This window comes from Pseudoliparis swirei, chromosome 22, assembly GCF_029220125.1.
Source record: "Pseudoliparis swirei isolate HS2019 ecotype Mariana Trench chromosome 22, NWPU_hadal_v1, whole genome shotgun sequence".
In the NCBI taxonomy this organism is placed as follows: Eukaryota; Metazoa; Chordata; class Actinopteri; order Perciformes; family Liparidae; genus Pseudoliparis; species Pseudoliparis swirei.
This window is the reverse complement of record NC_079409.1, coordinates 10,791,894-10,806,982: the sequence shown is the minus strand read 5'-3', so window position 1 is coordinate 10,806,982 and position 15,089 is coordinate 10,791,894. Positions and strand designations below refer to the sequence as shown.

Here is a 15,089-nt window from a genome sequence, read left to right as displayed (position 1 = left end):
GGGTCTCTCTGTACGTCTGGGAGGAAATAATACTCCTTCCTTGAGAGATAGCTGCAGAAATGTTTGAAGTTACAGGTGGAGAACCTGATCTCCTTCCTCTTCATCTGTGGTGGGTGACAAATCTCCACCTGCCAGCCCTGTCTGTCTGTCAGTGTCAACAAGACTGATGGGAATCAGGGAGCGTGGGGCGGGGCACAACAAACGCTGGACGTGCACAACAAGAGCTGGACGTGCACCGCCTGACTACACTTGGATGAAAAGAGGTGGATGACAAGCAAACAGAGTGCAGCTACATGAGATGGAGGTGTTTTGAATCGATTAAAAGTGTGTGCATCAGCTCATAGTGTGTGGTCTGCTGTTAGGGACATGACTGATGGCGGAGGCAGATAACAGTTCATAATTCATAACCACCTGACCTAACTAACCCCTTTGGGTGACGGCGGGTTCCTCCAGGTCTTTCAGCCTGAGGCTTTGTTCTCTACGCTGCCGTACCTGTTTACTGTCATCTTCTTCTTGGGCCTTGCAAAACTCCTGCTCAATGGAGCAGTCCAGTTCATTGAACAGTCCCACTTCCTCACAGTTCTTCAAGAAGCGTGTTGGTGTGGGCGTCTGGTCTGGAAATCAAGGAAAGTTTTTTTCAAATTTCCGCTTTGAAATTAACTACCGTTAAATTGTACAGGCTGCACATTCATCATCACGGACCACAAAACACTACAGCACAGTTATTATTTTCATTATTCAATAGGTACTGTATAAGTTATTAACTATAAATGATAACTTAAAAGTACATTTCATTGGCCCAATTTAAACATACATTACTAAACAAACAAAGGAGAGGACACATAATTAAACACAATTAGTACCTCACACACACACACACACAAACCATGTTTGCAAGAGGTACTGTATATGTTATACAAATTAAAAGCAAAAAGATTTGTATTGATATCACAAGATTTGTTTTTGATTCATTGTATAATTTTGACTGTTTAACCGTTAATTTTCAAAACCAGTTCAATTGTACTCTTTTTGTATTTTCTAATCTATGCAGTTAGACTACAAGCTCTTCACAGATGCCAATGTAGATCTCCATGGAGACTAAAGTAAAGAATGTACATTTTTGTTATGTTTTTGCCATAACTTGAAGAAAACATAACTTTCATTCTGTTAGAGAGAGAGATACTGCGCTTGACAGCCCCATTTCAGCTGATGAAGTACAGGTCCCACCTACTGAGTGGGGGTCTCATTTGTTGAGCTCAGCAAAGCTGCGGTATTCAACTTGACGTTGTGGGGGGTGGGCAGAGATCAGGTTTCAGACAGTTGAAGGCGATTTTAGGGTTGTTTCAAAGGCTAAAAGCATACTTCATGATCTGTTTATACATTCTGGCTAGAACAGGGATTGACTCAAACTTTCATCATGACCTGTGTACCCAAAATACAGTTTTAGTCCAAATATACTTTTTTTCCCCATTTTGAACAACCCAAGCACTATTAATAAAAAAAAGCGAGTAATGTCAATTTTTAGTTGAGGATAACAACTATGCGTCAAGGACGATAGGTCAACAATTATAGTCCTTTCATTTAAAGAGAAGACAGTCCCAGTGAGAGCGTGTTACCATGTGTGGCTCAGCTGTAACTTACAGTAAAAGCACTGACTATTTGTCCTGAGTTCTCAGGAAGAGAAATGGTGAGCGCTATAACTCAGACAATAGGCGATAAGAACACCCGGCCTTGAAAATACGATCCTTCTGTCCACTGAGCGTAAATAATAAAGAAGACACAATCTCTGCAAGTGTAGTGTTGTCAGATAGTGTGTCCTGGAGATCTATACTTATGGATCAGCCTTGGGTTGACATTTGTTTTTGCGGCACACAATCTATAGTTTGATGTTTCTTTGAGTATTAAATTATAGATAGGGCCGTCCAAAATAAATTCTTAGTCGACTAACACATCATTGTAAACAACTGGTATAGACATGCCATAAGGAAACACACCTGCAATCACAGCGGGAGCCCTGCTGAGGTTGTGTGTGTGTGTGAGACTGTATTAATGTAGCCGTAACTCACCTGATAACATGTTGTCGTTCTTTATGGAGGGGAACTTGAGGGTCATCTCATGTTTGTGTCTATGTATCATCAGATGGTCCTCCGTGGGGAATCGCTGTTGAGTTTTTGAAAAGTAGGATTGTAAGATATTCTTAATCAAAGGCAAAAAAGTGTCCTAAGAACTGATTACAAATCAGCCAGTACACTCGGGCTTTTACCCAAAGTAACATTTACTGTTATTTGTCATCTAGGGAGTGCATCCTGAAAGCACATCAACCAATTCAAAGATAATTTGGATCTAGAGGTATTTTTAAACCTGCATCTTAATCACTTTGTGTTACACTCAGTTCATTTATATTCAGTTTCTCCCCTGTGCGTGAGGCAGTAACCCACTCTTCAGGCCTCCTCAACGTACACCTCTTCATACTACAGGCAGACACAAACACACATGTACACTGTGTTGTGTTGTCTCACCTGAGAACAGCCAGGAGCGTTACACACGTACGGCCTTTCCTGGTCCGAGTTCATCCCTCTGGCCACCTTCTCATAAAACTACAGAAAAAAGACAAAAGGACAAAGCAGGGAGAGAAAGTGAATTACATGAGTTTCCCCCCCAACAGCCTCGAAGAGGAAAAATACACTTGTTGTGTCGTGCTACACATAAAATGGCTATTGCACCTGAAACAGCTGTGTGGTTGTTTTCAGTAATAAACCGTTTTCAAACACGACAGTAATTCAGGATGCACTAAAATAACCTTACGGTTCAGGGTTATAAAAGGACTGGAAACACTAGAAAAGCATTTAAATAGTCCAGCATACTTTTTTTTATTACTATGCTTTTATTACACATAATCAGAGACCATAACTTGCTCTAAATTCAGGCAAGAACAAAAACAATGAAATAATGTATTGTTATAGCACTCTATTAAACTTGCAATTAGTGTTAAACTCATTCAACATTCATTTCTGCAGGACCAACTACATATACAGAGGTGCACATACACCTCTAGGAGCTATTGTGATCAGTTTCAACTCAAAAAAAATTACACGATAAACCATGTTTGAAAGCACAGTTTCAACATGATGTCTTCAATTTAGTATTCTCACCACAAAGTGACAGAATATGGTCTAACACATCTGGTGCTAGGTGCAAGTCCCTCTTCACTAATTTACAGTGAGATGAATTGACTGTTAAATGGAAGACACTTAAAACTCATCGAATAAGCTTTTTGAAAGTTGACACTATTTTCACATTTTAGCCAACAATCATTTAAGGATTACATACATTTCTTCAATTAGTACACATGTAGTGAGAAGGAAAAACGGGATGAGGGATGGACACAAAGTGCAGTTTATTTCTTCTAAAAAACTACTTTAAAAACATTTGTTTTCCTGAAACCACTGCCAAATATGTGCTTTGTAAGTAATTGCTTGTTACACGAAAGCCATAGCCATGCATCATGTCAAATGTGCAATGGCTAGAGTTATTCTTTTAAATGCTTTAATAATTTAGAGTGAAAAAGAGGATATATTTTCCTTTTATATAGTGCCTTTTACCTTCCGGCTGTGATCAAAGAAATATAAAATAAAATGAATCCAGAGTCACATAAAATCTAAGGCCAACAAATGCTGTAAACATCCTGTCCCTGCGTTCACCTGAGGAACTAAATCAAGCACACAAGGATGCATTCTTTTAAAAAAAATATTGAAAACAGCATGACGGTATTTATGACAGGATGTCAGAGAGAAAAACAACAGAAATAACAGGTGCATTTTAACAGCTTCTCAAGATCAAACCAAGAGCATTGACATGTCATTTAAATTGCACTTTAATCAATCATTCAATGCATTTGATGCCTCACACACATTTCATTATGCCATTGACTTTCGCAATTGTTCCTTCCAACAGTATCTGTGCCATCCGTGTGGTTCTATTATCGTCGGCAGAAAAAGTAGAAATGTACATGATTTTTTAAAGAAAGGTAACAAGGAAACTGCATAAAAACCACATAATTGAATATGAACTGCATTGCGTCTGTAAAGATTATGCTAAGACAAAATTAAACATAGATGCAAGTTAAGATTTTCTATTTAAATGAAGAAAAAATATATCTATATTACTCTCTGAAAATTATCGTACATGCCCTTGTTCTTGCCTGTAACATCATGTTTTCATGCCTGATGGCTACTTGGTCATTATTATGCATTTCTCATCTCAAGGTCTTATCATTGTCCAGTACGATGCAGCGTTCTACCGAACGCACACAAACAACCTCTGAGTCGTCACCACATGCCAGCACTACAGATGTCCATCACATTCTGACAGATGTTTTAACAGGTGTTAAGTGAGTATGACAAGTATTAAAGTCGTCATTATTAAACCCCAGCACAGCAACATTCAAACTCTGTACGGGACGGCCCCGGCTCGCCTAGAGCTGCCCCGAGAGCATGGGCGCGTCCAGGGAGTCCTCTTGGAGACCCCTTCTGTACTCAAATAAATGACAAACTATATTTTAATAGTGCCTGGTTGAATAAAAAAAGCTAGTACGGTGTATAAAAAGATGGTGCATCTCCACTCAGTCACCACAAAGCAAAGCTAAATGAAGGAAACTGTGGAGAAAGAATCGACAGAAGCAACAACAACTTGTTTACCACTGCTTGAATCCCATCAAAACAAACAGTTCAAAGGGCTCTGTTAAGCAGCTGATACTTTAATCATCAGCCTTAGGAGTTTGTTTATCATATACGCTCTTGATAATGACGAGAACATCTACATTATTTACAGTATTTACAACAGTGATACTGCACCCAACATGTGGCATTTAACAAACACATGCAACTCAAAGGTTATCACTCGACTTTTACCTGCCACCATCATCAATTCACCAAAACAAATCCGAAATTTAATTCACTGCCACACGTCCCGCGTCGAGCATGAATACCTTCATACACTACGTACATGTGTGTCTTTTTCATGGGTTCAGACTATTTTCTTATGCACAGTCAAAACACTCAAATGTTGTGTTATGCTAAGCAGTGCTGTTTACCTAACAAGCTGTTCATGACCGAGCCTGCAGAACTGCATCTGGACAGGGTCTCTCTGTCAGAGAGCAATGAGCCCTGGTCTCTCTTTCTGTCATCAGTCCACTCTGTAAACTCACCTGGTTTCCTTTGACACAACAAACACCACTAACACTGGTGATCCCAACCCTGACCACAAACTAGATCCAGGACCATGGCAAGTACGCCAGGAGAAACAGAATCTGGAAAAACAGAGTCTGAAGAATCCTATGGGCATGTCGTGAGTCCACCTTTTAGGCCACATTTAAAATACAGCAATACAGAACTTTCAGCTGTTTGTACAATTCATTTGTGTGCATACAATGCGGCCATGGTTTCAGGATTTCTTTCTAATCAATTGTACAACTATGAAGCACGACGACATCACCAGAGAGCACTAATAAGAAAGTGAAAGAGTATCCATAACGAATAAAACAGATGCAGAAATTTTACTTTTACCTTCCTGTTTCTAAAATAGGACTTGGGCATCACATTTTCCAGGAAATTTGAACCATATGATGCGTACAACTTGTAACCATTAATTCTGTGAATGCCTCTGCGAATTATCCAATAGCTTTCACACTTACAATTACCAATGCCCAACACCCCTTTCATTGGAAGAGGCACTTGGCTTGGATATAGATGTTTTAGTTTAGCAGAGGAAATTTGGTTACACTTTACATTAACTATATCCTGATGTGTGCGAGGGGAAGGATTAGGGTCCGGCATTCGATTTCAAGAGGAGGTTGGGAGGAATTCTCCAGTTAGACCGTTTATTAGGATTTAAACAATATGGCGAGGAAAAGAGGGGTTGGGGTGCAAAGGTAAATGGGGTTAAAGCAAGCACAAACATGCACAGCTTTTCAAATCTCCAGCTCCCCATAGCCTGGGCCTTTGACAGCACAGGTTCAAGGTAGGATCACGCGAACCCTGAGGCAGGGAACATGGCCTTCATTGACGATGTCTGCCCTGAACTTCAGCTCTTGAAGTTAATGCATCACAAAACGACTGCTGATGTAAACCTTACTCTCTTCCACAACATGTACACTTTAACACAAACAAAGAAGCTTCCTCAGAGAGCCACCATGGTGCTCACATTATTCTTATTCACAAAATGTTATATGCTTTACTGAAATAGATGGAAAAGTCTGCAGAATTAAATGATTACAAATGTGCAAGTCAAGTGAGACTTCTGTGGCCAGACTGTCTGTTTGTGTTATAATTGATGATATTCGACCCATATACTACGATCCTTATCAGAGGAATGTTTCACCTTGAGCACATGCAACAACCATCAACAAATAAAGGTCACATTTCATTACTGCAGTGAGCCGCTGGACTGTAATCAAGCTGAACATTGTGTACAATATGTTAAGAATTAGATCTGCATCAAGGTTATTAAATAACTTAAGTTATCCAGTAAGTTTAATGTTGAGTCAGTGACTTTACAATTTTAGCGGTTTTGTATTCATGTATGTAATTATTCACATTTTCTTGTGTATATCCTATTTTTGGCTTCCTATTTTCTTCAGCAGATGACAGAAAGTTATATTTTAAAATAAATAAAAAGCGAATTTATCTTGCTTTATTATGTCACAATTTTATAAATCAACAGATCAAAGAATATTTGTTCGCAAGGCTTTTTGAAACACATAGTGGAATAGTATCAGAGTAGGCCTATCTTCATCTTTCAAACTTTTTCTCAAACATTTAAAAACAACAACTTTGTTCTCTAAAACCACTGCAGTAGCATTTAAAAAATCTCCATCTCAGTCTGTATTATATGATCAGAATTACGAACATTATCATCGAACTTAAAAGCCTTATCATCAGGTGCTAAACACAGCCAATTAAAAGGGACACAATAAAGCCTCCACATGCATCTAAAGCAGCGTGCGCGAGAAACAAGTGGTTATTGATAGCGTTGTCCCATAAACATAATGACAGCGGGGAGTATTCACATGATTAAAACATATTTCTTCTTTTTAAGCCGTCGCGTGCAGCCACGGAGCGCGCCTCGTCAGCACAACCTTCCCGAAAGTAACCCTCAACATCTCAACGGTTAATCAAATATCGACTGGCCTGCAGAATGACGTAATGTTAGTCACATTGCTCTTCAAGAGAAAAAGGGATCGTAAATATCTCAGCAACTCATCCCCATCACTCTTTTTTTTTTAACTGGCATGACAGCAAAACCACCGGGCTATCATTATCCCGGCGATCACCGGGGGACCGCAGCACGCAGAGAGCCCGGGACTAACGGCGGTCTGCGTATCCCGAGATGGGACGGGCATGGCAGTGATGCAGGGATCCAGCTCCGAGCGATGGAGTAAGGAGCACAACTGGAACAGAGCTGGGGTGAATTGCAATGGCAATCATCCATTGCAATGACCTCCTCTGCAGTTCGTATTCGGGTTTGAGATGAATTCCTGCAGACTTTCTACCTGACAGACCGATCAGCGGCACTTGACTCCGCGTTCAACTTCCACAGTCAACAGATAGGCCGGCGCACGGACACCGGAGAGCGATGACAATGCACGGACTCTCACTACACGATCCCTTTCCTCTTACACTTGCACGCACAAATTACTTGAGAAGAGGAAGAGCAAATATGACATATTGACACTGCTGAGGAACAACAAAACAAGCTGTTGCATGAAAAAAAAGGGGGGAGAAAAAGTCAAAAGGATCGCTTTGAACAAACACAACAAACCTGCAGCGGCGCGTGCACGGTCCTCTGCATGGCGGTGTGAGGTTTTCAACTTACCAAACAAGTGTAGAAAATGTGAAGCAGTCTCTGAGAAGAAACCACGTTGGACTGAGAAAAGATTACAATACGATCTATTTAGAGAAGCATAACGTCACCCCGGGGTGACGTCACGTGGGATTCCTGAACTTCTAAATCATTGCGGTCCGCTTGGAGGCGGCGCGAGCGGGGCGGAGTTTACGAGTGCACGCCCACATGCATGGGTGGACTCTGCTGCTGGACCGAGAGTGGGCGTGGTTCAAAGCGCAATCTCCAGTTCTGACCAATTAGGCATGCAAATAAGCGCACTGCCCCGCCGCTTCTTGACGGATAACTTAAACTGTCTCAGCAGAGTGGGGTAGGAAATGATAAGATGCAATCACACACGTTACCACTTGTAAGACAAGACCTAACATGCTGTAAACAAAACATGAACTCCAAGTAGCAATCTGGAATCATTACAATACCCAATTTGAGTCCTACTGATAGTGATAATGCACGTTTTTCCAGTTAATGCAAACAGAACACTTATTAAAACCAGCTTTTTTGACTGCAGACATTTGGATTTGTCAAATTGTCACAGTGGGAGAAGCACAGGTCACGCCTCAATCAACATGAACGGTGCTCTGCTCAGTTCAGGTGTTCATTTCAACTGTAACAACAAGCCAGCATGCACAGAGGACCTTGGAATTGAAGCAGATCAAATGAAATTCAGCCATCGTTAATTTGATTATTTACACCTGTGCTTTTCCCACTGGGAATTGTCCAAATCCATTTTGTGAAAAAAAGAAAGTTTACTGGATCAATTAGTTTCAAAGAAAAGTAGGCCCAAAGAGTATTTGCCAGATGGAAATGAAACTAAGCCTTTTTATTACATTTTAAGTTGTTCATGTTGGAAGGAACTTTTATGCAATATTAAGCTATGATTACCATCCGTGCATCCAGATGGCTGTCTGTCATGCTTTGACAGTAAAGACTGAATTAACCCGAAGCCCTGAGGCAAACATTAGTTCATTCCTCCTTCCCACTGTGAATATGTACAGTTCTTCTCAGGCGGAATATGGTCTCAGACATATTGGGTGGTAATTTGATGAAACACAAAATAATTTTGACAAATGCAACATATATGCACCAAAACTGTTATAATGAAGAGCCTCAAACTAGATTTGGACCCCACTGCCCTCTTAATTTAGGGAATCGAGATTAGAAAATATACCGGAACTAATTCAATTGGATTGGCACAAACCAGTAGACTTGGCGCTTAAATTGCCCTTTCAATTCTGGGGCTCTTGGCAGCTACCAATCCGGCATTAGGAACAGTTTTCATATTTCAAAGCAACAAAGTGTAATTATCACTATTGGACCTTCCTGTCAGAGCAGTTGGTTTTCTTCACTCCTGGCTCCTTTTCTGATTAGCCAATCAAACTTATTTCTTTCTTTTTTCGTACATTTAACAAAACACATCTCATGAAAGGGCCACACATTGGCAGACCTTTGATGCATCATCAAGTTTCACTTGCAAACAAGTTGAGTGTGCAAAACACATCATTGTTCCCGCTGCCTTTCCTGACTTGGCGGCTTACAGCCTCGACGCATTAGAAGAGATTTAAAGTACAAAGTGCATTTATGTTGGAGCTCTGTGTGACCTGCTGGTGCCAACCGGCTGTGATTTCTTGGGCCACAGACACCAGTAGTGAAGACATCCTCGGCTTCAGGGATTAATGACTCCTCACACTTTGAGAAATGTTTACCACTCGCCTGCGACCACTTCACTAGACGCACTAAGAGCTCTGTCACTGAAACAATAACGCAGTCTGAAAAGCCCTCATAACTCAGAGCTTCTCCGCCTTTGTCTTTTAACCAGAGCTTTAATCAACGTTTATGACATCCTTTTGTCTCTTTATTGCCAATATATTTTCCAACCAATCCAAACATTATGTTCCCAGAGGAGCCGACTATTAAGGTTGGAAAGAACTGATACTGTTTGGGTCAGTGACCCATACTAAAGCAGATTTGATCTATATTATACTAAACCTTTTATTATTATGTCTTTGTGCAATGCGTTTGAGTCAGATCACCTTGGGAAGATTAGCACCAGGGAGGATGCTTTGTTGCAGCAGGTGCAAAAGGAAAAGGAGGCTAAATAACAAAAGTGTCAGTAATGCTTTCAATTTAAAACAAAATATTGAAAAAACTTTGTTACTGTGTGCACTAACTAAAGATGGAAAGTAGTGTTCAAACAAATGGAATGTTACTGTAAAACATAGTTTCCTGCGCTGCACACCTACAGCAGATATGATTGTGCCTGCAGGGATACATGTTGTGTTCTCAGTATGACTGCATGGCCTCCTCACGACAACAGGCAGGATGGCAGATTGTACATTCAGTTTTACACTATCTTCACTTCTAACAAACACTTACTGTTTAATGTCATGAAAGATGGAAGCAAAAGAAGACAGCATTGTATGTTTTTCTGAAGATTTCTTAAAATTGTATTTTTATTTAATGCTGAAATAATGTAATCAATCAGTAGCTCTCTAGTTGTTATATGCAGAGGTTCAAATCAATCCCCTTGTAGTCATGCTCTGCTCTAATACTGTGTCGATGTCTAGCATCTATGAAAGTGTCTTCTCCACACTTTAAAACTGCCATGCGGTAATTAAAAATATTCTGAATAGGGCTGTGGGAATTTTAACTTTAACATAAGTGCATTTGTTTAATCAATACACATTTATGTTACCCCAGATTAAAGATTCTTGAAAGTATTACCAACAGTTTAAGAAACACTGTAGCAAGAAGGTCCTCGGGTCCTGGGACGCCAAACATCACTGCTGGAAGGGAGAGCCTAATTCAACTAAACATATGTGCTGGGAGGTTCCCAGTAGATAACCTCAGTGACATTCACGCACTCAAACACTCAACCCTGTAACATTTACATTAGGTGGCTGGTGAATGGTGCTGCCTGTGTGAGGACTCTTTAGTTTATGAGTGTTGGGTGATGTCCTCTGTGCTCAGCATTTGTGTGTAAGTACATCAATCTTTTGAAAACTGCTTTGGGCTTCTGTATTTATTCATTCTGTATTATTAAATTTATTTCTAAACATGTTCTCTGGCTGGGTTTTGAAAAGTGTAATGGATGATAAAAATATCGATGGTAAAAATTAAAAAAATTCTAAATTAAATTTTCAATGATTTCATTGTTATGATATCACAATATAATTGGATTAGGTTTTGGGATTAGATTGTCGAGCAGGATGACCATTGGGTCATTCCTCGCTTTATAATTTACCTTGGCACGAAAAACATTCGGTTTTATGACTATCATAGATAAACTCTTTGGTGATTTGAACATAAACACATTTCTTCAGGAAGTTTTTGGAGCTAGAAGATCTGTTTCTGCTATGCTTCAAGACAATATCATTTGATATAATAAACATGATATAGAGGTTAGAATCCAGCTGGGTGCAATATTGTAAAGGCCTAAAGAATGCAGGTGTCCTTCTTTACTAAAGTGTGCGAGTGTAACCATCGAATTCAGAGCAAATTACCTTGTTGGTTAGCTCAGACGTGTTGGCGAGGTCACCGAGAGCAACAGGGTTGTCTCGTGCAGAAAATCACAATGCATCTATTACCTCATCTACATTTATGGGCTGTAACAAGCTAAAGAGTAATAATCAGTTGCAGCTATGCTCATCAAGCACACACAATAACAAATAACAGCTTCCTCAAACGAGAAGCTGTGTTTGATTAAATGCTTTCAAAGTAATATCACAATGTGCTCAAGCAGAACTGGAAAAACAGTATCACCATTACTGTGGTGGCTGATCTGAAAAGGGGCATGGCCAAATGACGACCCACTTTTAAAGCGGATTACAATTAATGCAAACAAGAAAGTCATTGTAAAGTTAATGTGGGGAAATAATATTACTGTAATTTGGCATTTTCAAAATTGATTTCCTGCCAAATTGCAGTAGATCTGCATTCCAATGCAAACATAATTCATATTTACTGTCTTCATACCAGTTATATGTAGTCTTACATGTACATTGTGCAGACATTTGATTTTGTCTTGCAAGTGATTGCATCATTCTACCGCTTCAACTGAAAACAGACGGGGGAAAACAAAGCCCTGACAAGTACTTTAAGTGAAATTTGCACACACAAGCTAAGTGTTTACTCTCTGCAAATAAAAAATTGATTCCATACACGACTAAATCTATTGGAAATTGGCCACTCTTTTCGAATTTTTAGCACTTCATATATCAAAATGGGAACATGTTCTTTTCTAGCTCTATATCAAAGAACTAAATGAACAAAAATACCTTGTAATACACGAAACACCAAGTGTCATGATGGCACTGAACTGATGAAACTTGAAGCACCTTGTATTGACAATATATTCAATACTGCTCTCTTGAGTACTATATTGCATTATGTAGGGAACAACACTCCTTTGGGATAGATATTGAAGACCCCTCAATGACTGAACACAAAGAACAAAGCTCACCCATATCTAACATCTGACCAACACTGCCACCTTGTGGTCATCGCATGTTCTTCAGCTACATGTTGCTCCAGTGTATGATCAACTGCTTCAGGAATGTTCATCACAAAAAAGAATAATGTATCATTAAATAATGTCAATTAAACCAATATTAGATACTTAAGTGTGGATATAAGTGGTCAACAATCCAGATTTAGATGAACACAATCACTAGAGTTTGTTAAAGCAGACACAGCATGGGGGCACATTTAAATGTTGGAAGAATTCAGCAGGTAGTTTGTAGTAATATGTGCTGATTACAATACACTTATGCTACATACAGGGATGGATTAACCAACGGGCCTACCGGGCCCAGGCCCAGGGGCCCATGAGCTCAGGGGGCCCCTGGGCCTGAGCCTCCGCGTGTGATGTCGCTGTTATTAACATTGTATTGATATGAATATGATGATATGACACGATGCGCCGTAGCCGGTATATGCTAGGCTTAAGTCACGTCCAGGCCCAGGGGCCCGTGGTTTCTTAATCCGTCCATGACTACATACACTCCCCTTTTCTCCGCAATCATCACTGTATGTTAAGATCTGGAGTTTGTGTCTAGTTTTGTGTCGTTTAGAAGTCCTTGTGTCGTTTGTCTCCCTGTGATTGTCTGCCCTGGCCCTGATTGTTTCCTTCTGTGTGATTGCTGGCCCCGCCCTCATTGTGTCCACCTGTGTCTCGTTCCCCGTAGTCCAATCCTCTCACCTTGCCTGTGTATGTAAACCCTGTTCGTCTCATTCCCAGTGTGGCTTCGTACTGTTTAGTCTGCGTTTTTGTCGTTCCTGTCTGGTCTGGTCTGTGATTTTTGTAATTAAATAGTTTGTGCAGTAATGTCGGCGTTTGGGTCCTCTCTTGCTGCGACAACCGTGACCACACATGACAGAACGAAGCCACCAATAATGGACCCAGCCTTCAGTTTCCGCTGCACGGTTCCTGCCTGGCCAGCTAATTCTCAGGTACTTCTTGAGGAGATGTGGGAGTCCCTCCGGGCCCTGCAGTCAATGTTGGCGGTTCGAGTCCCCGGTGTTCCGTCACAGGCTCCAGACCCCGAGGTTCCAGTCCACGATGTTCCAGTCCCCGGTGTTCCGTCGCCGGTTCTGGTCTGGCCAGCCTCCCATGATGTGCATCTCCACAACATGTGGGAGTCCCTCCGGGCCCTTGGCCCTGTGCCGGGTCCAGTCCCCGGTGTTCCGTCACCGGCTCCAGTCCCCGATGTGCCGGTTCCAGTCCCCGGTGTTCCGTCACAGGCTCCAGACCCCGAGGTTCCAGTCCACGATGTTCCAGTCCCCGGTGTTCCGTCGCCGGTTCTAGTCCACGATGTTCCGGTTCCAGTCCCCGGTGTTCCGTCACCGGTTCCAGTCCACGATGTTCCGTCACAGGCTCCAGACCCCGAGGTTCCAGTCCACGATGTTCCAGTCCCCGGTGTTCCGTCGCCGGTTCTAGTCCACGATGTTCCGGTTCCAGTCCCCGGTGTTCCGTCACCGGTTCCAGTCCACGATGTTCCAGTCCACGATGTTCCTGTCCCCGGTGTTCCGCCGCCGCCTCCAGCCCCCGATGTTCTGGTTCTAGTCCCCGGTGTTCCGTCGCCGGTTCCAGCCCCCGATGTTCCGGTTCCAGTCCCCGGTGTTCCGTCACCGGCTCCTGTCCCCGATGTTCCAGTCCCCGGTGTTCCGCTGCTGGCTCCAGCCCCCGATGTTCCAGTCCCCGATATTCCGCCTCCGTTCCGCCCGGCCCCGGTTCTCCCCATCCCGCCTCCGTCAGTCACAGTTCCCCGTGTTCCGTCCCGTCCGTCCCCGGTTCCCCGTGACCTGTCCCATCCAGTCACAGTTCCCCATGTCTCGTTGCCCGGTCCTGGTCCCACAGAGCCCCCATCCCAAGACCCCGGTACCCCTGTGACTTCCTCTCCTGAGCCCGGTCCCCTAGCTCCCCACTCATGTCCTCCGGCCCGCCCTTCAGAGCGCGCCCCTTGGCCTGGTGATCGTCCTGCGGCCCGCCCCCCGGACTGCTTCTGCAGCCTTGGACCCTCCTCCGGCTCCCCTCCACCCACCCGTGTGGAACGCTTGGGACGTCTGGAATTCGTCCCTTGAGGGGGGGGTACTGTTAAGATCTGGAGTTTGTGTCTAGTTTTGTGTCGTTTAGAAGTCCTTGTGTCGTTTGTCTCCCTGTGATTGTCTGCCCTGGCCCTGATTGTTTCCTTCTGTGTGATTGCTGGCCCCGCCCTCATTGTGTCCACCTGTGTCTCGTTCCCCGTAGTCCAATCCTCTCACCTTGCCTGTGTATGTAAACCCTGTTCGTCTCATTCCCAGTGTGGCTTCGTACTGTTTAGTCTGCGTTTTTGTCGTTCTGGTCTGGTCTGTGATTTTTGTAATTAAATAGTTTGTGCAGTAATGTCGGTGTTTGGGTCCTCTCTTGCTGCGACAACCGTGACCACACATGACACTGTATTCACTACACAAACTGCATGCATCAATTTAGACACAATTTGAAAACACACAACTTCCCCTCAAAATGTAGAAATCCAAGTCATATAACTTATTTCGAGTTATGCGTTTTTTATTATTTGAAAATGTGTTTTTCTTTCAAAACAATCTCTGCTTTTCTAATGAAAACCAAACCGCCTAACTTCCGGTCTCTCCCCCCCCCCCCCCTCCCTCTCCAGCTGGTTTGACGCAGACCGGAGAAGTCACTGCACCGCCCC

The 15,089-nt window shown here is 42.4% G+C and overlaps 1 protein-coding gene across 2 annotated transcripts in view; it reads right to left on the bottom strand.

Annotated features, from left to right (window-relative positions):
* Window positions 1-7,950, bottom strand: part of creb5b (cAMP responsive element binding protein 5b) — a 37,355-nt gene extending 29,405 nt beyond the window's left edge. The window contains exons 1-4 of one of the 2 annotated variants that reach the window (XM_056443775.1): window positions 7,873-7,950; window positions 2,520-2,597; window positions 2,067-2,160; window positions 493-614 (exon numbers count right to left, since the gene is read on the bottom strand). In XM_056443775.1, coding sequence (XP_056299750.1) covers window positions 493-614; window positions 2,067-2,160; window positions 2,520-2,573 — 270 coding nt within the window. In that variant the 5' untranslated portion in view covers window positions 2,574-2,597; window positions 7,873-7,950. Of the gene's footprint in view, window positions 1-492; window positions 615-2,066; window positions 2,161-2,519; window positions 2,598-7,818 lie in introns of both variants that reach the window. The other variant, XM_056443774.1, reaches the window with a different exon arrangement.
* Between the last annotated feature and the right edge of the window lie 7,139 nt (window positions 7,951-15,089).